Genomic DNA, 27102 nt, shown 5'->3' with positions numbered 1-27102 from the left:
CCAACGTATGCGTGCCACAAATGGTACATAGGAAGCACCAAGTGCAAATTAAAAAACAGAATATACAACATGTTCGAGCCATTCAACAAAGAAATGCTACCCTATGGCTAAACATTTTACAGAATGCCACAACAACAAGATGGACAGTTTTTGATTCTTTGGTATCCATAAAATAGAAACTGGTCCAAGGGGAGGAGATAAGGAGCTCTTCCTGAGACAAAAAGAGACTTTTTGCATCCCCGATTTGGAGAGTAAACAACCAAATGAGCACAATATTGATGAAGAGTTATACACTTTCTTGGGACAATAATGGCATTTGATCAAAGATACAATATGGGCAATGGCAATGATTGGAAGGATAGCCATCCTGGGTAAAACTGATGCCCAATAGTCTTTGGCTGATGTTTTCCTTCACTGCTTTCAAATGAAAATTTTGTAGAGACCCAGGATCTGTTTGGGAGAAAAAAAAGTTTGTAATGCATATTGATGATTATGTTTTTATCTATTTTTGTATAGATTAATGGTTTTTATTGGTGTTGTTTTCTATTCCACACTGTTCAATGAATTAATTGATTCAGTTATGCAGCATTAATCAAGTGGGGTCTGAGCATTGAACTATGGACATAGAGGCTGCCAATGCATGATGCACTCTACGAACTAGTGAATATGGACTGTAGACAAGCTTTTGTGCTCAGATGGTATGGTATGCAACATAGGAAGTGGAATCTAGGAGGATAGAAAAAGCGTGATGCAATTTATGATTCTCCTGCCATGGCGGAGTTGATCTAGATGGTTTGTGCAAGGAGTTTTATGCAGCCAATGCACGATGCCCTTTATGAGTCAATGACTCTGACCTAAATGTATATGTATTTCAATGCACAATGCACTTTATGAAGATTGCACTTTAATGCACAATGCACTTTAAGAGTACACAAGGCTGACCCTAATATGCACTCACTCTATACCATACAACTCCTAGAAAGAGACACAACAGGCAGTCAATCTAGTCTATGATTGCTATAAAGAATCATTCAATCTACATACACTGTTGTAATTGGCCCCCAAATGGTTGACATATGGAGTACCATTTGAACACTGATACACGCTGCATTGCTAGCAAGATAGATAAACTGAGAATTTAGTGGCTACACCTATAGAAAGAAGCACCATGCATCCTGTCAAGGCTCCGTTATGGAGGTGCTGTAACATTTTCTATATGTATAAAGATCTCATGGCCTTCGCACTATGCACCTTATGAGTCTGGTATGCAGCTATGATATATATCAAGGGGATGAATTTTCTAAAGGTAGCTAATGCACTATGAACCTTATTAATCTTGACACATATTAAGTGTTTTAACATCTGTAAGGTAACGAATGCAACATGTACTTCTTAGTCTCTTAGCTTAGAACGGATATATAGATGTATGCACTATGCACTTTACATCTTTTCACATGACAGCCATCACATGCATTGCCTGCTGGGTTGAGAGCCCGATCATTGTGAAACACGCACATGGTTGGAATGAGTTGAGAAACACAATGTGGCTCTTTGGCAGCTGTACTTAATTGGTATTTTACTGTGTCAAGGTTAACAGGAAGCTAACACACCTTGGAATTGCAAAACAGTCAAAGCACGCACATGTAGAAACACAATTGGAAGGGCATTTCATCCACAAAATGAACCATTCGGAGTGTAATTGGCCTCTTAACTCACTAATGGAAAGGGGGAATTTTTACTGCATGTAAACTCGCATTGAAAAAAGCTAATTATGCACGTTCAGATTGCAAGCATGCACAAACTTAGAGTACTTTAGACAATGTGTTGGCAGCTGCAAGATTTATTTAATTTTTACAACTCTACAATTAGGCTGAGAAACCAGGCCGCAAAACTATTAAGCTAAAAGGCAGTTTACTTTTGATGCATCAACTAACATGGTATAATGGCCCAGTGTTAAGATGTCCGACGCAGATTAATACTTTTAGGACCTACCTGAGAATTTGGTCCTTTTTCTACCTCTAACCCTCTCTCTCTGCTGCTTTTAAATATGTTGTAAAAACAGGGCTCGGTGTTGTGAACAAGCGGCAAGCAGCCGCGAAACGCGTTAATGCCTGGGCAAATTGAATTGCCACACTTTGGGAGGATTCCAATTTTGTAATTTTATGGATGCTGTGATTTTTCCTCATTTTTGGAGGCAATTAAAGAAATAATGGTTTGAAAACAAAACAAATCTGGAATGTTATTTTTCCCTGTGGAGAGTGCTGCTCAATGCTTGGTTGACTGGAGGAGTCTTCAAAAAAACGAACACATATATATATGTATATATATATATATATATATATAGTTTTTCTAAAACGGATGAGTGACAATCCCCAGAAATCTTAAAGTTTATGTTCCACCAATAAGAATGTAAAGGAAACGTGTCAATAAGAATTGATTATACAATAACTGTTTTCTTTACAATAATTGATTTCATAAACATAAGATAATCTTCAAGAAATGAAGCCCCTGCCCCAAAATATGTGCACTTTGTAGTGTTCAAGCTAGGTGTTTCCTTGAAGTGCATAAATGGTGCAGTCACCAGACATGTGTAAATACACAGCTGTTTGCAAGCACCCCAACATTTTTATTTCATGTATTGTATATGTGCTACTGATTAAAAGACATCTGATATAAAAAAAATCTTGGACATGATTAATGTAGTCTGAATAAAATACACAGATATGTTTTATTACAAAAATTCATAAGTTTATATATACACAATTGCGCATCGAGTACAAATAAATACATAAAAACACATTAGATTTCTTGCCAAATATAGTTGTGAAGTCATCATTTCATGTTTAAAATATTATTACAATTTATCCATCAAATTACAATTTCCTAAAATCTGAAAATAAGTCTACATGCTCGTTAACATTGATCTACCTGCTCGTTAGATCACTTTCGTTTCCAAAATACATTTCAGTCAATCAAGGAAAGCACCGTTTTACATCTTCAATTTGTGTATATAGAAATTGTATTTTCATGTTTTCTTTTGGGAGAGCAAAACTCATGGTGTTTGTGCAGTTTGGTTATCATAACAAAATAAGAGTTTGTAAACGTACAGTTGGAGGATGAGAAGACATTGGGGGTCATTCCGAGGTTGCAGGTAAGGGATTACCGGCGCCGATAAGGGCACCGATGCCGGTAATCCCTTACCTCTGTATTCCGAGTTCCCTTTGCGGGTCCCGCTTTACCTCCTGCTTTTAGCAGGAGTAAATTACGGGACCCGCAAAGGTACCTCGGAGGTAATTACGGTACTGTAATTTGCGGTGCCGTAATTACCTCCTTCCCAATTCCCATTGAGCCCTATGGGGCAGAAATGGGAATGGGGGAGGGAAAAGGTGAATGGGGAATTACCGGTCCCTCCAACCTTGGAATGGGACCGGTAATTACTCCATACACCATGCCGGATTTCCGGCAAGTTGGGAGGCAACCATGAAGCTATTTACTCCATGGTTACCTCCTAACTCGGAATGAGGGCCATTGACTCAAAATGTCCACAGGGAATCTCTAAAGTCTATCTCTAGGTCATCTGCAATTTCAGGTACCCCATTCTTTTGGCTCAATGGCAAACCACGGCTATGTGTTTTCTCTTTGTAGACGGCCATTGAAGACCATGGCTTGTAGTTTATATTTACAGAGTTTAGGGGATCATACACAATTATTGGCACTAGTATTTACTCAAAATGTCATATCCTATTGACCTTGGAACCCGTACAAGTGAAAGCAGAGGTATTACACTAGTTAGAATGAGAACTGCCATGGCAAACCCATGCTCCTCACACAGTTCACGAATGGCACCATTTCTTTGGTGCCACTCTACACTTCCACGCATGATCATGGGATTCTATTTGTATAATATATGGTGGGAGTAGGCACCATGGCTAGGGAGCACCTGGTCAGAAGAGGTCAGGCATTTACCAGGATGGCATTTAGGACCCCCATTATGGCTTCCATGTACTTTGCAATGTAATGTTTATCAAATAACACATTTCTGTTCTCTCATGCAGAAGGGGTACTTTTACCACTGGTCCTTTCGGCAATCTATCTAATCTAATCTAATCTAATCTAATTTAATGTAATCTAAACTAATCTAATATAATAAAAAAGTAATTTTGAAGAGTGCCAAACATGTAGGTAAAACCTAAAAACACTGTATTTTTGTGATAATTAACAGAATTGAGGATTATGCATATTTTATGTACATTTACAAAGTGTAAGAAATATGAGATATTCAGACCAGCATGGAAATGTAAGGTCTCCATTTGAAAAAAACAGACTGACACTGGTCAATACCTAGGATGAAATACTTCATAATGACAGTAAACTGGATACGCTCTCTCCTATATCCGTCCAATACTAATCACATACAACTTGCATGGACACTGTGTCTTCCCAAGTCCCAACACTGAGTTGAAGAAGCTGCAATGGAAATGAAATGTCTAGTGTGAAAAGTAAGACCTCATGGGTTCTTGATATTTTGTCCCATCTGGTAAAGTATCGGATGTGATGGGTAGACATCCTCCGAGACTGTGTAGCCTTTGCAAATGGCCCACTAAGCACACATGTAAATCCTGCTATGACTATGTGTTTTCATGTTCTTACATGTGAATGCGTGTCTCACGAGTCCCTGATGTGCAGGCGAACATTCAATAAGAGGATAGATATGAATGAATGCATGCATTATTTGGTCATATTTAGTTGGATGCAAACTCACTTCGTGAAAGAGATAGAAGAAATACAAAGGTTCATATGTGCATGTCATGACATAATTTAAATTTATCAATTGGCATAGTTGTACCGCTTAGGTAAAAGAGACCACTCTGCTACTCACACAATATAAACAGTGACGGCTAAGTATCTATATTCTATATATTTAAGGAACTAAAAACACACTTCTGTATAATTCTCTCTTTCAGACCATAGATGAATGCTACAGATTAATTTAATGAATCTGTGGGATATGAAATTCAAATCATCTGCATGACTTTGCAATAAAGACGTTAAATACCAGCAGACTTACTTGTTGCAGTATTGTGCCTATATGCATATCAGAGGTTACAAAAAGTTTGGCTTTCGAGTGGTCAAATGCGATCTAATGCAAAATAAAAACTGCAAATGGGGCTGCAACCAGTGAAATATTCCAAGATGAAGCAAAATTCTGGTTACAATAAAATTACATTTTCAAATCTATTTTTATAAGTCTTCTTGCCTGAAACCTTTTCCTGGCATATTACTGGTGTAAGATCGGTATTAGCATACTTGGTCCAAAAACATTTAACCTTTTACTTTTGACCAAATTTATTTAATTGTTTTTTTGGTTGAAATTCTGTCAAATGTAATTAAATATATATACATGGGGTGGAGCCGTGGAGTAAGGGAATAGGGGTGTTGCGGGGCGTCTCCCCCCGCCTTTTTGACCAAAAAAAGAGCTAAACAAATTCAGTCAAATGTGGAAAGGTCAAATTCTTTCGATCAAGTAGACCCAAACCGTAAGATCAACAAAACCTCCTGCCCATATAGACACAATGTCATTGTCTCTGTAACATCTCATCATTGGATCCGATTTCAATAATTCCTCATAAGGTGATTGCTAACCGCTGGTACGATCTTCATGATATACCAAACTCAGAAATCATTGAATTAAATGTTAAAATATATGCACGGTAACATGACTCAATGTGGTAAAGCCGTATACAGCAATCTGACCTGCGTGATACATTTCTTGCAACATGCTCAGCCAATGAAACTAATGAACAATCACAATGGCTCTTCTATGCAAAATAATGTAGTTGCCATGACTATGAAAAATATATGATACTTTGGGATTGTTCTCAATTTACTTTGCAGCAACGGTTCACGTTTCAATTCAAGTATTTACATTATTTCTCCAAAGAGATTTTCAAGATTCGACATAAAGCACAGTATGCGGCAGATCATTGTTTTTCAGTGTAAAGTGCTTCGGTCCACCCATGAAATGAACCTTTACAATGGAGAAGCATAATACTAGGTGGTCTTACTGGGAGAGGCACACAAAGGGAACACAAAGGGAAAGAGCACGGAGCAGATCATGGTTCCAAGCGGATGGAAATAAATGTCCATTAGGGAGAAAGGTCAGGGGAACTGTAAAGAGAAATCATCTATCGGAGAAAGGATGTCAGAAGGCACCCATTTGAATGTCTGAATGCATGTGCTTCTTTAGCTCTTGACAGATATGTTAATGTGCGCTTACCACTTTCAGCTTTCATTGAATCTTTATTGCCCAGTGATCTGAAGCGGGTCTTATTACTGGAAGGTGACTTAGGAAGATCCATTTGAAAGGAGCCGTAAGGACCGCAGCTGAGGGGCTGAGAGCTTGACGGTTAGCAAACCCAGGGGTGAGAGATCTAGACTAATATGTCATATGTGTAAATGGATGGGATGCCAGAAGGGAGAAAACAATATGTGAGTGCCAAAGAGATCACATCCGGTCACATGGAATCACTGACAGAGGATTCAGGGATTGGAAAATTGAATGGGCTATCGTCCAAAGGAATGAGAAAGAAGACGGCATCAGGAGTAGGTGAAACGGGGGCTCAGAAACTTTGGTGAATATAGAGGGATCCAAACACTTCCCCGTAGACTTCATTTAGACTTCCTTATGAAAATAAAGTGAGAACATGGTGGTGTGTGACGGAAGCAGACTTCCTAATTTTTTTGTTATCTTTCAGTACGGTTTTTCAAAAGGGGATTACGGTGTCTGCTTCTATTTTTCATCGCAAATAAACATTTATCTTTCTGCTTCCAATGTCTTTCATTTAGAAAATGTTTCTTTCTCTTTGTCTCTCCTTCAATACTGTGATACAGCAGGGCAACGAGCCGATTGGCTGCTAAAAAGTCTTGCTTATTTTGACCTGTTTTGGCCAGTTCTTCTATGAAAGATATAAATATTGAGCATTCATATGTAAAAGAGGGTTTCATGCACCACATCCATTCCTTGTAAGAGTCTGAGTACTGGACTTTGCTCAACGATCAGGGTTTAATATTTCCGAAGATTTTACTGGCTGAAGGAAGTAGATGCCTGCATCCTTTCGGGATTCGTGTTGGTTCGTCCTCCTGTCACTCCTTGCATTTACCCTCACATTGTTCCGAGCAGGTCCTTTCAGGGAGAGCCGCGTGCAGCTCTTCTTTCCTCCCAGTGTGAGCAATGTGTAAAGAGAGGACTTCGAGTCATTTCTTCCACGATGGCTCCTGCGTTTATCCACCAGGAGCCGGTTTTGACAATGGCTCCATATGTTCGTCAGTGCATGTTTGATACCGTTGGTACGGCGTGTTATTCAGAATCATTTTCTGAAAGTCCATGCATGACCGGTGCAAGGGGGTACGTTCACCCCCCCTGCCTGTGTTCATAGCTGAGTCTCATCTCTGGTTTCAGGGTTACCCGCAGTCTGGGGTTTGTAGGTGTAGCTGCTTTTCCGACTGTGGGAGTCATTGGAGACATGGGCAAGAGGGTCGGATCGGATTAAATATCTGAAAAGACAGAAAAGTTGGACATAAAATGCAGGCATGCTTGCTTCTGTGAGACGATTACTGGCTATTAACAGAGATTCGGCACCGGGAGAGAAAAGACCACCACATTTGATGGTATATCTACTGTAATGCCACAGTTTCCATTGATTTGTTAGAAATGCATGCTGTCGAAGGGAATGTTCATAGCTTTTTTATGATATCCCAGATTTTTCCCTTTAACCGGATTGGCTCCCTTAACACCACACAGTCTGACGTAAAACGAATTCTTTGAAGGCAATACTACCCGTGGTAAGTCAATGAGTAACATACATAACATCTGACATCATGCCTCAGTGACTTCAGAAGCTGCTGGAGGCAGAGCTTTGCAACCCTTGAAAAAGACATTAGAGTTCATTTTCATTGGACATGTGAATTGCACCGAGGAGACCACTTCCGTTTGCACTTAGGTGCAAAAGGCCCCCTCCGTGGAATTTGTAACTTTTCTACCAAGTGATGGAAAAGTAAAGGGTAAAACAAAGACAATGGGCCTCATTACGACCCAGGAGCTAATGGGTTATTGGCGCCATAAAAGGCTGCGGCGCCGTTAACCTATTAGCGCCTAATTACGAGGTCCCTTTGCGGGACCCGACCTTAACGGCTGGTTTTACCAGCCGTTAAAGTAGGGACCCCGCAAAGGGACCTTGGTGCTAAGTACAGTGCCGCAATTTGCGGCACCGTACTTAGCGCCTTCCCCATTCCCATTGAGCCCTATGGGGCAAAAATGGGAATGGGGAAGGGCCATGGAGGAAGGGGGAATTACCACCCCGCCAACCTTGTAATGGGGTGGTAATTCCCCCTTTCTCCATGGCGGAGTCGGTAACTTACCGGCATGGACCATGGTGCTAATAGCACCATGGTCTTCCGCCAGGGTCGTAATGAGGCCCAATGGCCTGCAATTTTCCACCATGTTTGTGGAAAAGTGTAAATTCGTCCTGCAATTATCGATTAAGGCAGGCGTTTATGATAGATTCCTTTGGCATCCACCTGCTTTTAGAAGGTGGTAATTTCAGGCAGATTCAATAGGAATTTATTGCATTACTGCCAACTTGAAAGTACATGTTTATGGTAATGCAGCCGCAATTGTCAGGTGGAGCGGGAACATCATGAAGACATGTGAAGTCTTTCCTGCTCCGCAACTCGGCCCAGACAAATTGTAAAATAACCCCCGGATCAGTAAATATGACAGTAAAAGTGGACCACCACGTTAATGGCCAATTTTTCCAATCTGTGGGACCAAGACATTTACCCCCATTGACTGAAAGTGAATCCATGAGTGTGCCAACAGAATATATAAGATGTAAACCATGGGAGGTTGGGCAGGCTTCACCAAAAAACCATAGTTGAAAAATAAATTAACAAAATTGACATGCAAGCAAAGCTAACTTTGTTCATATCTGTGTTACCCACGGACACGACTACATTGTTATACTTGTGCGCCTTTACTTGTGTACGTAAAGGGGCAGTGGGATGTTATAGGGGCTACTCTGGCTGCTAAAGCTGCACGGTTAAGTCCGCAATGAGCACGTTATAAATACTCAAAATTAAAATCAAATTCAATCAATCTTGTGAGGATCTCATGGGGACTCCAAGGGGGTATGAGTAGAGCAAAAAGCATGCCGTAACAGGAATGAGCCGAACTTTGATGCATGCTTTTTACTCTACTTCCTATTTTTCCTGATTTGTATGGAGGAGCTGGGGCACGGAACAGACTTTACATTTCCGTCACCCAATCTGCCATAGGAATCCACCTGCATTTATCCCAGGATGATATTTCCCTGCTGGCATAAATGCAGTGGATTCCTATAGAATCTGCTCGTTTTTTACACCAGTTTAAATCTGGCAGATTTCTTAGGAATCCATTGTAAACACTGCCTGCCATGCCTAAATACCAAATGTTTTCTTTCCTCTGATTCTGAGATTTGCGGTCTCACAAAAAGTGATTGAATTCACTGGGCACAGGATATTGTGGTTTCCTGATCTCTGCCCCGAGACAGTGGAGCAAAGAGTCCTGTAAGAACAATGGACAAAATTGCCTGAATTCTGGGTGTAGGCCTCAGATCCCAAACCGACCATATGATGGTGTATGTACGAGGGGGCAGTGCACCTTTTTGCACAATTGCACGGAGCAAATAGTTTTGTTGCCCCTCCATTTTGAGTAGGTAAATCCGTATTTTTTTGGGTTCCAGTTATGTTTACTGCTCTGTCCTTCCGAAATTCCTGAATTAATTTATTTGTATGTTGGGCTACCTGTAACATCCCCTCACTTTCGCTGATTTAAATGATGGAAATAGCAAGTTGTTGTGATTGGGGTGGAGGTCTTTCCTGCTAAACCCGGTTTTACACCTCCTTGACTATGTTGCTGAGTTTGACTGCAGGAAGACAAAAGATAAATGATGCTGCAATACTTGGGTCTTGTAATGTCTTTTATCACTTTTCTTCTCTTGTTAATACAATTTATAGATGGATTGGGTTAAAAAATCGGAAAAAACAGGAAGTTGCAAGAGACTGGCCTCTATTAGACGCATGGCCCACCCTGCGGAATGTCATTTCATGTGGAATCTGGAAAAACCCAATTTTTTGCCCTTTTGGTGTCATGTCATTTCAGTGAAGCCAGATTTAAAAGGGAAGATGTGGACCTGACCCTTACCACGGACCAAAGCCTCATGTGCACTGATGGTGCGCTGGAAGACTCTGTGTAGTCACCACACCAGCACGGATGCCACTCATATCCTTCCGCCATCACAGCCTCATGCACACATACACAGCCTCATGCAGATACACAACCTCATGCACACATACACAGCCTCATGCACACATACACAGCCTCATGCAGATACACAACCTCATGCACACATACACAGACTCATGCACACCTACACAGCCTCATGCACACATACACAGCCTCATGCAGATACACAACCTCATGCACACATACACAGACTCATGCACACCTACACAGCCTCATGCACACATACACAGCCTCATGCAGATACACAACCTCATGCACACATACACAGACTCATGCACACCTACACAGCCTCATGCACACATACACAGCCTCATGCACAGATACGCAAACTCAAGCACACATAAACAGCCTCATGCACACCTACACAGCCTCTTGCACACATAAACAGCCTCATGCACACATACACATTAAGAATGTATTGTACATCAAATCACAACTCAGTGGGAACAATCTTTCACATGCACCCTGATGGTGCATTCAACGTGTCCTTCAGGGCAAACATTGTTCTGTTTTTGCGGCATAAACTTACACGATGTCATTAACTTCCAATCGTGTATCTGGAGGTGGATTGATGAGGACATAAGACAGCGTATTCTGATGGTCATTCATTTCATCTGCAAGAAAAAACAGAATCAGCAATGAGGTCATGTGCATGTCTGTGATCCATGGTCCCTATACTCCTTTTGCTTCAAGGCTGGAGGTGGCAATTATTTGATAACCCTATGATTTACCGCTACTAGGGCTTCTGGATAACATAGCAGCGGAGATTTTCAAGAACCCTGTATGTCAGTAAAAGAAAACCACCAAGAGAAACACAAAAAAAGAATCGCCAGCAATAGTGTACCCTGACCTGCATACAGCTGCCATAACAGCTCATCTACCACTAGAGATCCTACTTCTGAAAGGAAATGCCTCATGATGAAACCCAATAATATCAACATAAAAGCCTTCCTTTAATTAATTTATTTATTTATTTGTCCATTAGCAGCTGACTGTCATTTTCATGAAGGTGGTCCACTGCCTCTTAAGTCATGATCAAAAGAGAATTTCTGTATCATGTCAGTGTTGTCAGAGGATAGGTTGCTTCTAACTTGTAATCATGTGTTTTTAGGAATATAATTAGTGGGTCGAACCTTCTTGTAAGCGCTGCCTCTTGCAACATCTTCACAATATCTACTTGGCTGTTACTGGATGCAAGGCTTCGCAATGAAAGATCATGGAGGAAACATGTGATCAGCTTCTTACTCAGCAAGGGTTATATCGCCCTAGCTCAATGTATTCAATCATTCGGGTAGGTTAGAAGTCATTATGTTATGTCCATGGCTGATCTCAAACTGCATGTGTACACATGATCCAAATCAGTTGTATGTTGAATGACACACCCTTACAGATGTGACGGCGATGCAATAATGAAACTTCAATCGGAAATCTGGACCTTCTGAGCTGGAGTGTTTTGGATCTAATGCCAAAGGAAACTCATGTATCCGAAAAAATATCCATTTATGGGGCATATGAAGGGTAAAATTCAGCTGTAACCAACCAGTTAATTTTCTGCACCAAACTATGTTTTATCATTCTCTAATGTTGTGCTTCCATCAAGTGAGACTTTTAGCCGGCAGACAACTGAAACAAGCATGCAACCCCCAAACATCGTCAACTACAGGGATGTGAGAGGCGATGGCATGCTGAGAACGCATGCACCTGTCCAAACAAGTGAGTAAATGCGTGCCTGTAACGTGTCACATCAGCCCCAAGAGGAAACTCATGGACACCATAATGAATATCGCCGAGCCTCAAAACAAAGACCAATTAAGGAGTTTCCTCGGGATGACAGAATACTACTCCAAGTTTATAAGCAACTATGCTGATAAGACCAAAAACATGAGAAACATCTTGAAGAAGGCAACCAAATTCATATGGTCCACTGAATGCAAGAAGGAATTCGAAGAAATCAAATTTCAAATTAACCAAGCCCCAGCCTTAGGAATGTTCGATTGTAAAGCTAAAACCATCATATCCGTAGATGCAAGTAAAACGGGACTGGGTGGTGTCCTAGAACAGCAACAAGATAAGGACATCGTGACGATCGCATTCGCATCGAGAGTACTGAGGGGAGCCGAACTAAACTATTCCACCATTGAGAGAGAAGCTCTGGGTCTGAGGTGGATTCTTCAGCATTTCAGGAACCTAATTTGGGGCTTACCCGTCATACTGAAAACAGACCATAAACCTCTAGTAAATGTCCTTCAGTCCAAAACTCCTCACCTTATATCACCGAGAATAAGACGTTGGTTCCTCGACATCATGCAATACAACCTCCAACTATGCTATATTCCTGGTCCACAAAACCAAGTAGCAGATTGGGCCTCATTAGGACCCTGGCGGTAAGGGGTTTGCGCCAGCGTTAGCTGCGCCGACCCCTTACCGCCAACTACGAGTTCCCATAGCGCCATGGTCATTTTTCCGCCCGCTTTTTGCGGGCGTAAAAATCCATGGCGCTATGGGACCTTGGTGTTAATTACGCCACCGTAATTTACGGTGGCGTAATTAACTCCTTCCCCACTCCCATTATACCCTATGGGGCCGAAATGGGAATGGGGAAGGGTAAATGGGTCAATGGGGACTTACCGCCCCGCCGACCTCGGAATGGGGCGGTAATTCCACCATCCGCCATGGCGTAAACGGACTTTACGCCATGGCCGGAAAGTCCGTCGATGGCGGAAAAAATCCGCCAGGGTCGTAATGAGGGCCATTGTCTTTCCAGATTATCGACCAACATCGACACTGAGATTGCATCTCCAGATGAGGACATCATAGCTGTCGTAAACCCTGCCATCTCGAGAGATGAATGGAAAATTAATGCCAATACTGATCCGGAACAGCGAGAAATCAGGGAAGCGATAGCTAATGACTGGGTGGAAACGGGAAAGGCTTTAACAACCTTCATTCCCTTCAAGGAAGAATTATCGATGGACGATGAGCATATCTTCAGAGGCGATCGAGTAATCCCACCCACCCAACTCAGAAAAAAAGTACTCCAACTGGCACACGAAGGTCACCTAGGAAGAAGCTTGACGAAAAACAAGTTGAGCAATAACTATTGGTGGCCAGGAATGTGGAAAGAAGCAGAAGAACTGGTCAAAAATTGCTCCACGTGTGCCATGAGTGACAAGTCCAAGATCTTAAGAAAGACCCCCTTACAGCCTATTGAACCTCCCAAACATGTGTGGTCTAAACTGGCAATCGACATCATGGGTCCATTCGAGAACCTCAAAACAGTCAAAGTATATATCATAGTACTTGTCGATTACACCTCTAAATGGACAGAATGGGGAATAGCTGAGGACAATGTGACCTCAAAGAAAGTCATAGATTTCCTGACAGAGATCTTCAGCAGGGAGGGAGACCCCAAAGAATTGGTTTCGGAACACGGGTCTCAGTTCATATCTATGGAATTTGCTGATTTCCTCAAGAAAAGGTCCATCAGCCACATAACAACATCTTTGTACCATCCAATTTCCAACGGACTTGTGGAACGCATGAACAGGCTCGTGAAGAGCGTAGTCCAACTGGCCACGGCCAACAACCTCCCGTGGAGAGAAACCCTCAAAGAAGCTTTGCATGCATATAGAACTACCCCACACACCACCACGAACATAGAGCCCTTCACCCTCATGCGAGGTAGGGTTGCAACTAACCGATTTAGACCGGCGTGGATGTTCTTATACACGGGAGAAGCAAGGGTGAACATGGATCTACTTCAAAAGACAGTAAGAGAAAAACAAGCAAAATACAAAAGACAATACGACTCCAGACATGGAGTAAAAGAGATGATGGTTCGTGAAGGAGACTGGGTACGTGTCAAAGAACCGAAGAAAACTCTCAAGGGTGAATCCATCTTCAGACCTCCACAGAGAGTTGTGAGTTGTCATGGGAAGTCTGTCATCCTCGATGATGGAAAGAGATGGTCTGGAGATTATCTCATAAAAGTAACAAAAGACATCCAAGAGACCAGCATATCTAAGGACAACAGTCCTGACAAACCATCACAACACACCTCACATTCCCCAAGAGAATCCCTCTGTGAACATGTGGACAATGACAGACCTCACTCCATGCATCAAGGAGTCCCCACTGGAAGAATGTCCAGAAGGAACCGCAAAATCATCCAAAACTTCAACAATGACTATGTTTATTACTAATGTACCCCAGTTTACCCATCTTCCCTCTGCCTCTCCCACTTGACACCCTTTTTTTTCCCTTTCACTTTCCCGCTTTTCCCCCACCTGTTTTTCCTTTTTCTTTTGCCTCACGTGGGGGAGATGTTATGGTAATACATGCACAGGTCTCCTTCGAACCTTGTGGGTAATGGCTACATGGCTGCATGCATCAAACATACTGTGGACTGAACCTTTTCTCAACACTAGTGTGAACTTGCAACCCCCAAACTAGAACTTGTGAAGGTGCTGGATTGGACAAAAGTGAGCATCAAGTTTCCCTCAAACAAATGTTCAATGCCTGTGTAGATCAACTCTGCTCTGGAGGTTGTGTGGGTAGTTCAACCTCGCAGACTTAATACATGCGCTACCAGCTGGGAATTCCAGTAAGGGAGAAGGTGTGCCAACTGTGACCGATGGCGTAACTTTACAAAGTACCCGCCCACTTGAAAGTAGACAAAGGTCACCAATCAAACAAACCACAGGATGGTATGGAATGTTCATGACTACAATCTGGGGAGACATTTTAACTAGTTACCTAGAGCAGAGGTGACAGACTCCTGCAACTAATCACAACATGCTGAGCTATTCCTTCTTAGTCACCAGTGGCAGTATTGCATTAAATTGCCCAAGAGCAACATCTGTTTGTGCATGCACAATGGACCTAGCAATGGCACAAATGCTGTGCAAGTGCATATGTTCCTATGCTAATTCGGCATGCACAAACTGTGTTTGCACATGCTCACACTTTGGTTGTACATCTACAATGAACCATGATCTTGCCAGTTGCATGATTAATACATCTGGCATGGTCATTACTGCCCATTAAGATTCATTTTTTTGAAAATTTGGGCTGGCAACAATGAATTTGGTTTTGCCATTCGTCTCTCCAGTACAGGCATAATTCTTGCAGCCACTCCTCTTCTGTTAGAGAGATCAACAAAGGAACTTTGCCCACAGACATAGGAGACCGTGTGTAAGCAGCATGAGCAGTAGGACAGGAAATGTACATTTACTCGACCCAGGTTCTGGTTTGGTCTGCTGAATGTATCAGAGAATCACTTCTTTTAATAAAAGAACAACTTTTAGAAGAATAGGGTTGGGACAGGCAAACCTCTTTCTCTGCTGTATTGAGATTTGCAACCTTTCCATAAGGAGTTCTGCAATCAGACCTTTAGCCAAAGACATGTTGTGCTCTTGCTCTATGGAAAATTAATTCTAAGTCACGTACAAGAGTTCGATCAATTTCTTAAATTCAAACACAGGGCACATACCAACCATACAGGCTCATTTTAAACGAAAACCTGTAGTCCTTTGCAAAAAAAATCAAATCTGCTGTATTTTTGAGAGGCAACTGAAGCATTCAACATTAACTGTCTTTCGCATGGCATGCGATTTTTATTCAACCCTTTAAGACTTTGTCCTTCCATTCTTTAGTTGACGTGCCAACCTTTCACACAATGCCATCTGTCCAAACTCCTTTCTGGATCTCCCACAACCATCAGAGTTCTTTGATAGAATTCAGCACTTTAGCAATTTTCTATGATAGAGCTTTTATAAAGCTACTATAGATATGAATGTAGGTCATCTTTTACCTTGGAAGTTGCAAACATTGTCCGAAAAGGATGTTTCTGGTTGTGTTGCTTCATTTTTAAGATGACTGCGCTTTGAAAGTTCTCATGCATGTGCATTTAAACTTCTAGAATCTCTGTTCACTTGTAACAAAGTTTCTGTGGCTGAATTTGCCATGATGGATCATACACGTCATAAACATCGAGTGACGCGCTCCTGAGCTTCCTCTCTCCTGAGTGGGCAAGGGGATTGGTGCTCTTTCCGGGTGAGTAGCATGTGGAACGTGTTCCCTGAGAGGATCCTGCCAAGGTGGCACCATGCCATGACTTGATAGGTGGCACAGCCCGGGTCTTTTGAGTATGCCCCTCTTTATCTCACTCTAATAGCCCCTTTCATATGTTATGGTATGATCATGGGAATTTCGGGGACTATCCTCTGGAACAACTTGCCATCAAACCTGAGAAATTAATAAAACCACCTCCTATTCAGAAAACTACTGAAAGACCACTTCTTCATTCCCATTCCTGATTAAATGCCATACTGCTTGCCCCCGAGCGTAGGGATTTATCCTGCTTGAGATTGGGCTGTAATGCAGCAAGGTGTAGCTTTGTTTTGCTTGCTCTGGTGAGTATGTGAAGATGCTTATTCCTCCAAACCAACACTTTCCTGAATTATATTTCTGCATTTGATCTCTCTAGATTGGGCTGTAATGCAGCAAGGTGTAGCTTTGTTTTGCTTGCTCTAGTGAGTATGTGAAGATCCTTATTCTTCCAAACCAACACTTTCTTGAATTATATTTCCACATTTGATCTCTCTAGATTGGGCTGTAATGCAGCAAGGTGTAGCTTTGTTTTGCTTGCTCTAGTGAGTATGTGAAGATGCTTATTCCTCCAAACCAACACTTTCCTGAATTATATTTCTGCATTTGATCTCTCTAGATTGGGCTGTAATGCAGCAAGGTGTAGCTTTGTTTTGCTTGCTCTAGTGAGTATGTGAAGATGCTTATTCCTCCAAACCAACACTTTCCTGAATTATATTTCCACATTTGATCTCTCTAGATTGGGCTGTAATGCAGCAAGGTGTATCTTTGTTTTGCTTGCTCTAGTGAATATGTGAAGATCCTTACTCTTCCAAACCAACACTTTCTTGAATTATATTTCCACATTTGATCTCTCTAGATTGGGCTGTAATGCAGCAAGGTGTAGCTTTGTTTTGCTTGCTCTAGTGAGTATGTGAAGATGCTTACTCTTCCAAAGCAACACATTCCTGAATTATATTTCCACATTTGATCTCTCTAGATTGGGCTGTAATGCAGCAAGGTGTAGCTTTGTTTTGCTTGCTCTAGTGAGTATGTGAAGATGCTTATTCTTCCAAAGCAACACTTTCCTGAATTATATTTCCACATTTGATCTCTCTAGATTGGCCTGTAATGCAGCAAGGTGTAGCTTTGTTTTGCTTGCTCTAGTGAGTATGTGAAGATGCTTATTCCTCCAAACCAACACTTTCCTGAATTATATTTCCACATTTGATATCTCTATAGTTTGATTGTTGTTGAATGCCACAGTTGATAGAGGAATTGTTTGATAATTGTGCACATGTTGGAATTCTGGGTACGATGGGCCTCATTCCAACATTGCCGGTATCCTGGCAGTAGAGCCACCAGGATACCAGCAAATGTTACTGTTTCTGGCACTCAGTTTGGAGGCATTGCCGCTGGATTACAGGTGCCGGAGTGATGGTGTAAATCCCCATGCATAGGACTCCCTGAGGGGATTTGCCATCATTACCAGTAATGGTAATACCGTTGCCGGTAATGACGGCTTTTTTGCCGGTGGGGTGCCTGCCTTACCTTCAGATTTTTGCTTAAGGTAACTCAGGTGCCCCACCGGGAAACCCGTAGTCGACCAGTCCAGTAAAGTGCCTGTATGCATGAACACCGGCACTTTTTTAATGGACCGGCCAGCTTAGAATGAGGCCCAATGTTATCTTGTTGATGCTATATTCCCACATGGTAGTGATGAGGGGGTTGGGGTGTCTGTCACCTAGATTAACAAGCCCTGACCTGGAGACCCATTCCTTGGGGATTAGACAGGACATTGGAGTTAGCACTTCGGGTGGCACCAGGTCGACTCCCCTCAGCAATCTCTTGGCATTTTCAATGTTTCGGTAAGGATGTCTGAGTGGTTGGTGGCTGACGGGCTAGTTGTCTCTTGGGGGAGGAGGGGTCTGTTTTGTTCAAGGCATCTGTGATCTTATGCGAAAAGATTCACTTGATATGATAGGTTATTTATAACATGCTTCATGCCCAGAGGTTTAAAAGCGCGGACCCGGGGATCGAACCTGTGTTTCTCCGTGTCGTCTTGCTTCAAAAGCGAACACGTTGCCCCTGAGCTATTGCCCAGCATTCATGTCTATCCACTGTGGGAATGCGAGGCGAAACCATGCCCAGGTTTATAGCTGTGCAAAAGTACTCCTGCAAAGATACTATTTTTCAAGGTTCGTCCCCTCCTTCCTTATCTATTTGACTCAAACACTGAGAGGACTGCACCCAATCACATCTGAGTATTTCTACGTCCACTTCTGACCCTCATCAGTTTTGAAGTGCAAAATGCCTTTGGGGACATCTTAGATGGATGAAGATATGCAACCTGGAACCGGGCAGCCCTCTTCATCCCCAACATTCTATTCATGCCGCATGATCATAGAAAAGAGGACCTTCTAGTGTCTGCACGTCCTGCCGGAAATTCAACCTAAGCTAGTAGCATTACAAAAATGTTTTACTGCTTCACATGTAGGCAATGCCCTTCCTTGCCAGCAATAGCAGCAGTGTCACAGGGCAATCACAACTTTATTCTAAATGCAGAGGGCATAGAACGACTTCACAGCCCTCGTTTGTGGCCAGGGAAGCATCATCTCTGAGCAGCAAGGATAGCTCTCTATTGCCTCCTCACAAAGGAACGCACAGACTTGAAAGGGTTACGTTGTAGCCATGAAACAATAATGGAAATGAAGGTTGATCAAAGTCATTTCCAGTGTTTACGATTGAGTAACATCTTTGCATTTGTCATCTTAAGAGGTTGTTAGAGTGAGATGCCATAGGTGACACTAACCATTCCACCAAGGTTTTCAAGTCTTGCTGTTTCAAGGGTCCAAGCTGAAGCACACTGATGACACCCAAATGAAAAGGAAGCATGCCTGGGGAGGACTGTTGTCTGAAGCACAAGGAATGCGACCTATTAGTTTAGTCTGGACTGCCGCTCTAGGCATGGGACCAAGAAGGATGACCATGGATGGTACCTTTGCAGAATCTTTAGTGCTCTTTTTTTAAATGTCTTTTTTTTCATGTAAATTTGCCTCATCAACACAAAACAGTCCAAAACAATGCACTACTTTTTCAATCACTCTTTCATTTCAATTAGAAGTATCCAGCTGTAGAAATTGCACATTCCAGTAGGTTACGCTTAAAGAGGAGGTCAAGGGGAACTCTTCACATGAGGGAGCAGTCGAACGAAAGGACAAACCATTCCTCACAGCCAGCGGAACCACAAGTTAGTCATACGGTGCTTGCAACCAGCGAAACAGACAGGGAATGGATAAATTGGCAATGACATGTGGCACCACGGCAACCGGAGCCGTTCCTGTCAAATGAGCAGTTTGCAGGACGACGGCTGACACACAGTTGGGGTAAGGCCTTTGGTTGTTGCAGGTAGTCCTGCTCCATGGAAGAAGCTTTTTCTAGAGCAGTCATGCACTGAGGCAAAAGCTGTCCTCATCCACCCGATATATTGCCACAGGTAAACAGTTTTGTATATGTTGTAATATATGTATACGATATCACCTCCTTTTGCCCATACATTTAAAATTCTAACCATAGCCCACATTTCAATGACGTCAATATCATAATTTATTATATATTCATATACCACAAAATTACCATATTTTTGGAAAATCTCACTTATGGTGAGAATTCAAATGAATGAACAAAATATCTAAAGACATCTCTTTTCAATAGCATCTGTTATTATTTATTACTATTGAAAAATCGAAGTTCACCAATTTGAGCATAAAAATGACTGCTTAAAATTATAGGTGCTGACCTGACGGCAATATATCTTGTCTCCGTAGGACTTCCATGAAACCATGATTGAGGCCGTATTTAAGCTCAAAAACGCACGCAACTGCAGGAAAATGCCAACTTTTCAGTTTAACTCTATATGACTTGAAATTCATATTTATATAGATAGAGGTTTATCTTCTTTCATAAATATGTCCAGGTTTACAATTTCAGAGAGGGCATCATTATTACCCCTCTCCGTCGGACCTTCATCTGATGATTCTGAATCACAAATGCAGACTTTTCACTTTAGTTGAGATTCTTCTAATGGGTGACCAAAATGATGGCTTTCTGCTCGGTCGCTTAATTCTTGACATTACATTTCCCTGATCCTACACAGATTTTGAGATGACTCAGATGTGATTACCAGTTGCCCTGGGTGATACAGAACAATTGCATCAAACTTTCCACAATAAAATTGATAAATCATTGGGAACTTAAGTTAGACTGTTACATCTCTTTGACTTCCCATGATGTCTGTCGACTTGTGCGCCATGGAAAGATTTTGCATTACCATTGCCCAAATCGTCTAACTAATTGCCACCTCTGTCCCTACTTCTATAAAGATTTCCGCATTTACCAGTTTCTGAAGACTCTCTGAGTGATGTTCACTTGCACTGTTTAAAGGTATAACCTAAAATAGATCAATACAAACCAATGATTATGTCACTTCAAAATTAAAATGCAATTAAATTGTTCAAAATCCTTTATTTAGGTTGTTCTCTTTCGAGGGAACATACCCATGAACAATACGCATTTCCCTACATTTCCTGATCAGTGTCTATCTATATTGCAACGCAGACTATTAGTTTGGTGTAGGGATGGGCAGACCAGCCTTTGATGCGACTCAATTTACTACAGACTTTGAGCTTCGAGATGCCATTTTCTTTCATTAGTCTTGATGGCCTCTATAAATTGTCTTGTTGTAAGCGATCGGGTTGATACTTTTGACTATGCTTTTGCATTGCTATTTGTACGGGTGCGCTTGCACCATAAAGATACCAAATGCATTATGAATCCCCTCTAAGAGTAGACCCCATTTAGAGTGCCAGTCACTCGTGTCACTTAGATCCTAGACTTAGTTGGCATGTTCTTGTTAGTCTGCGTGTCACGAGCCACACTTGACTCCCAAGGAGAAGAATTACCTTGCAAATATCCAAGGTTTACCCGATTCATCACATCACTGGCTGTTAAATTTGCTACATCCTCTATAGAGTGTACGGAAAAAAGTAAAGACATAAACAAAGAGAAAGAGAGAAAAAAATCAGCAAGCAGTGATTTGGCAGTACAGGAGAAAAGCTTGGTGGTGGTTATGATTAAATGGTTCTAAAGGATAAAAGTAAGAAAAAGCAAATGGTAAATGCCTGTCGAAAGATGTCCACAGTACAAAGGAGAATCTGTGTTATATAAAGAAGAGGATAGAATGTGTCTAATGTGAACTTTACCAGGCACCCCTTGGGAATAATGACAGTCTGTTGTATTGAATGATATCGATATTGATATTGATATTTTATTTCTATCACGCTCGTACACAAGTGTTTCAGTAGGGGTTAAACAATGACCAATTAGATGACAAGTATATGTTACAAAGCCAGACAACTAAACATTTGAGTGACTGTTGTTGCATATTTGTCTGTGCTCAATGCATTTGTTTAGTCTCAATAATAACACATTACAAAGCACAAACATAGAGATACACAGCTAAAGGGAACAACAAACGTGTTGTCAGCTCATTACCCGGACCCTTGTTAAAACATAGAAATTCCTGTTCTGAAAACCCGGGTTGGCGTGCCTGCCGCAGTACACGCTACGTGTAAATGTGAGCCCTTTCTGCTGCAATCCTGCAGCAGGATAAGAACCTCCAGGCAAGGTGTCCGTCTGTGTACCGTAGTGAAGCATATAATATAACTACCTTCTTTGTTGCCATAAAACTTGACTTATAAGTAAAGGTCCCAGGCGCTGATTGTAGCCAATACATTCTCTATTAAGCATCTGATTTGGAGCAAACATTTTTTTATATACTGAATTTATGAACATTCATGAGACCACTTAATTAAATATTGATATACAGATTTCTCCATGTTTGTTTAGAATATTTAATTGTCTGACAATTCATGAATGATTTTCGTTCATGACAATCAATTATAATTGTGTTTCATGCAAACACATGGTTCGCTTCTCCTAAGATTTTCCCGGCACAACGGTAAAACGCACATTTATTTACATTGATAAATGTAATTTGGTCTATGTCTACTAGATATGTGGAATCTTGTAAGTTTCATCAGCTGTACTTCCACTAGATATGTGGAAACTTGTAATTTTCATCTGTTGTACTTCCACTAGATATGTGGAATCTTCTAAGTTTCATCAGCTGTACTTCCACTAGATATGTGGAATCTTGTAAGTTTCATCAGCTGTACTTCCACTAGATATGTGGACTCTTCTAAGTTTCATCAGCTGTACTTCCACTAGATATGTGGACTCTTGTAAATTTCATCTGTTGTACTTCACCAGATATGTGGAATCTTGTAAGTTTCATCAGCTGTACTTCCACTAGATATGTGGAATCTTGTAAGTTTCATCAGCTGTACTTCCACTAGATATGTGGACTCTTGTAAATTTCATCTGTTGTACTTCACCAGATATGTGGAATCTTGTAAGTTTCATCAGCTGTACTTCCACTAGATATGTGGAATCTTGTAAGTTTCATCTGTTGTACTTCCACCAGATATGTGGAATCTTGTAAGTTTCATCAGCTGTACTTCCACTAGATATGTAGAATATTGTAAGTTTCATCTGTTGTACTTCCACCAGATATGTGGACTCTTGTAAGTTTCATGAGCTGTACTTCCACTAGATATGTGGAATCTTGTAAGTTTCATCTGTTGTACTTCCACCAGATATGTGGAATCTTGTAAGTTTCATCAGCTGTACTTCCACTAGATATGTGGAATCGTGTAAGTTTCATCTGTTGTACTTCCACCAGATATGTGGACTCTTGTAAATTTCATCTGTTGTACTTTACCAGATATGTGGAATCATGTACGTTTCATCAGCTGTACTTCCACTGGATATGTGGAATCTTCTAAGTTTCATCAGCTGTACTTCCACTAGATATGTGGACTCTTGTAAATTTCATCTGCTGTACTTCACCAGATATGTGGAATCTTGTAAGTTTCATCTGTTGTACTTCCGCCAGATATGTGGAATCTTGTAAGTTTCATCAGCTGTACTTCCACTATATATGTGGAATCGTCTTAAGTTTCATCTGTTGTACTTCCACTACATCTGTGGAATTTTGTAAATGTCATCTGTTCTTCTACTAGATATGTGAAATGTCTTGATATTAGTGTTCTTAATTGGGCTGTGCATACCAATTGTTTCCCCTCCGTTTTGATCTGTGTAATGCACACACGCTTGTTTGTTGTTAAATGAGTCCCTGTTTGTAAATTAGTTGAGGCCTGTGGAGGCTGTGTCTGAAACTCTAATTCTACAGCCACATGGCACAGTGACTGGGAAGGAAGTTATAGCATTGAAATTACTCAATCTTTGCTCTTGTACTATTAATAATATATTAGTTGATGTTGCCAGCTGGTGAACGCCACCGGTAAAATCTCTGGTGGTGACATTCACACCCACCACTCTTTCATGGGGGGCTAAGGTGCAGGAGTTTAGAGTAGGGTAAGGAGGTGTAAATTAAGTACAGAAGGGGGCACCCCTGATACAAGAAAACTCCTTCATGCTCCAGTTTTACCAACAGCATAATCCCACTAACATTATCACATATTATAGTCTGTTGCCTGTCCCATGACTTTTGCATAGGCTGGTCCTGGGTGTAGATATTCTTTTCTTACTATGGGACATTTATATGTATTTGCCACCCCTCTAATGTGAGCCGTAGAGCTAATGCACCTTCTACCAAATATGCTTTGGAACACATCTGTGAGTAATTCTTTTGTCAGGTAACCCCTTTGCACACAAAAAACAAATAATACCACACATTTGTTACACCAATGCCATCAAGACGAATACTACCTACCAATGGTAAGAACAAAGATGACAAGCGTAGACCCAGATGGAGGACAAGATTGGGGCATGACACCTGAGATCACAAGGTTTACCTATTCCAGTTTCTTTACTTTGCGTGAATTGCTAAGTTTGTATTGTTTACATATTCAATATAACCCATCAAATGATATTATAGTAGTAGCATGGTGACATTTACTAGCTAGCGGTTGAACTGTGGTAAGCCTTTAATTTTCATTTAGTTAAATGTGGGTGAAATACATTCAAGGTTACAGTATAGAAGCGATTGTAAGAAAAGGGTCAACACCATTGGCAATGAGTGCAGCCTTGGTTGGCACTCTGAGGCAAATAATACATTCATCTTTGCAGCGTGTTTGCTGCCACTGTCACAGGGTTTCCTGGCACAGTAGTAACAACTGCTATTACTACCTTAGTCAATGACGATCAAGTTATTAACTGAAGACAGATTTCTCCGAAGGCACATCATTAACTCATTGAGCTATTACACTGCCACTGAATCCTATCCAATGATAAATGCTTTTGTTGACAGAGGGGGATTGACGAACACTGTAAGGGAGTACAAACTGTCTTTGATATATATATACATCTCATGGGTAAAGTGGACATCACACTAGGGATAGTATTACTGGCACACCCTGTCGACGTCCCATTTCAAATTTTGAAAACAAAAACTGCAATACTCCGCAGCTTCCACTAGATGTCGACCTATGCATAGTTTGTGAATCTAAGCAGATACAAGCATCAGAAATATGATTACAGTGAGTAATGAATCCAATATATATCTTGCTGATCATCAGTTCCCAGAGATATGAATCAATGATCTTTCCAAGACTACAACCAGCACACAAAAGAAACCCAACAAAGAAGGTAATGTCATATTGAAGACATTGCTGTAATTTATTAAAAACATTATAGTGATGACAGCATTTTTATTCCATCTTTTGTGGTACTGTTGGCAGGGAGTTGGAAGATTGTGATCACTGCTTTACTGGAGATCCAGTATCGGAAGTTGTCTAGTGCCTTAAAAGGCTCATAAACAAAAGTGTTGGTGATCCTCCTGCCCAAGTACCCTGACCTAACATTGCCTTTGCCCTATCACATCACCCTTGAGGAACAACACATACCAGTATCATCTGTAAAGAAGGTAGGAACTATAATGGAGTAAGCGGCGAGTGGAGCACCTCGTTGTTCAGATAAAGGACACTAACCCCACCTTTCTTCCAAGAAAACACACACCATTTCTGGAATAAGGTCAAAGTATTTCCCTTGTCCGAGAAATAACAGTGTCCACAATGTAAAAGGGTAATGAGACTGTAGTTGGGCTTCGTGAAAGTAGTGCTCCAGAATTACAGATTTTTCAAAACAGGGCTAGTAGAATCACTTTTCATCTCAAATACTTTAATTCCTTGAAAATCTCCCCTCCTGAAGCCACCAGATCCTCCAATGCAAAGGTGATCTCCGAGACTTGCAGTAAGAAAAAGCAAACTGGCGGAATGACCGTGGGTATTGTGGGCACTACCCTCTGGAACAACATACCACCAAATCTGAAAAATTATTTAAACCACCTCCTTTTTGGAAAACTACTGAAAGACCACTTCTTCATGCCCATTTCTGATTAAAGTCCCTACTACATTCCCCGAGCATAAGGATTCTCTGGACAGGGTTATTTGCCTTAGCACAGAGGAGTCCTCATCTGATTACCCTCTGAGAATATAACCCCAAAGAATCCTTGAACTTTAATGAATGTCCGAGTCCTTCACCAAACAGATTGTATTTACATACACTGGGCTTTGTTATCTCATGACCGAATATTACAAGGAGAAATAAAGGAAATACTTTCCAGATGGAAAGAAAAGTATTCATGAAAATGCGAAAGCATGTCTAAATTCAGTACAGAGAGGGATACGGCCATCCTTGATTTTCACTTCCTCAAAATTCTTCTTAGGACGAGAATTTTAAGTTGCCCATTTTCTGATTCTCTAATCAATGTTTGATTAAAGTGCTCAAGAGCACATAGAAAGCACTTTAAATGGATCAGCACATATCAGAGGTTCTGGCCTTCTTAAGAGTTACCATTCTATGTGCAAAAGCACAGTGGTGACAGACCTCTGCATTCAGCTTTGTTTGAGAAGTCTACTCTCCCGCGTGCACAATCCTAGCTTTGGAACTACGCTGGGATGCCCTTCCAGCAAATCTCCAGCTTTGTGTCTGGATACACTATAGAGAATTTGGTTTCGAACAAAGTATTGGAGGTCCCGTAAATCAATGGATACCACAGAAATGAAGCCCACAAAAGGTCAAATAAGTATGACAATAGTGTTTTGAGATACAAAGAGACTGGGCATAAAAAATTATTTTTTAGCATTTTGTCAGAGTCAGAAGCTTAAGGGTTTAATATGCCTTTTCAACAACAATGTCACAATTTATCAATCCTTGATATTCTGTTGGTGGAAGTTTACAGATCTTATCCTTTAGAATTAATTAATTGTTATGTTTTTCCTTTCACTGAGCTCCTGGTATTATTACATCCAGAGGTGTTTTGCAAACTGAATATTTCACAGCTGTTCACTCATTTTGATGACTTTGTTGTAATCATTTGCCTGGGCTTGGTGCAATCTTTCAAAGGGAAAATGGGAAACAGACCTGAAGGGAATGTGAAGATGTGAAATCCCCACAAGACTGAGTCATCAATGCAATCAGTCGTCATTCACCCTAAATTCCCTCCATGATATGAGTTGTTTGTGACCCAGCATCATAATAAATCTACTACTACACCTGTGTCATTTCCCGAGAGTACCGTAACTGAATTC

General features: G+C 41.2%; 1 protein-coding gene across 10 annotated transcripts in view; it reads right to left on the bottom strand.

Annotated features, from left to right (window-relative positions):
* Window positions 1-2698: 2698 nt before the first annotated feature.
* Window positions 2699-27102, bottom strand: part of KCNT1 (potassium sodium-activated channel subfamily T member 1) — a 2308650-nt gene continuing 2284246 nt past the window's right edge. For 7 of the 10 annotated variants that reach the window (XM_069609538.1, XM_069609539.1, XM_069609541.1 and 4 more), the window contains 3 exons: window positions 21391-21453; window positions 10872-10956; window positions 2699-7554 (listed from right to left, as the gene is read on the bottom strand). In XM_069609538.1, the coding sequence (XP_069465639.1) occupies window positions 7431-7554; window positions 10872-10956; window positions 21391-21453 (272 nt within the window). In that variant the 3' untranslated portion in view covers window positions 2699-7430. The remainder of the gene's footprint in view (window positions 7555-10871; window positions 10957-21390; window positions 21454-27102) is intronic. The other 3 variants (XM_069609540.1, XM_069609547.1, XM_069609544.1) reach the window with 1 other exon arrangement.

Source organism: Ambystoma mexicanum, chromosome 8 (assembly GCF_040938575.1).
Source record: "Ambystoma mexicanum isolate Mex_15411 chromosome 8, UKY_AmexF1_1, whole genome shotgun sequence".
Lineage (NCBI taxonomy): Eukaryota > Metazoa > Chordata > Amphibia > Caudata > Ambystomatidae > Ambystoma > Ambystoma mexicanum.
Note: the sequence above shows the minus strand (reverse complement) of the source record. Positions and strands in the feature narration are given on the sequence as shown.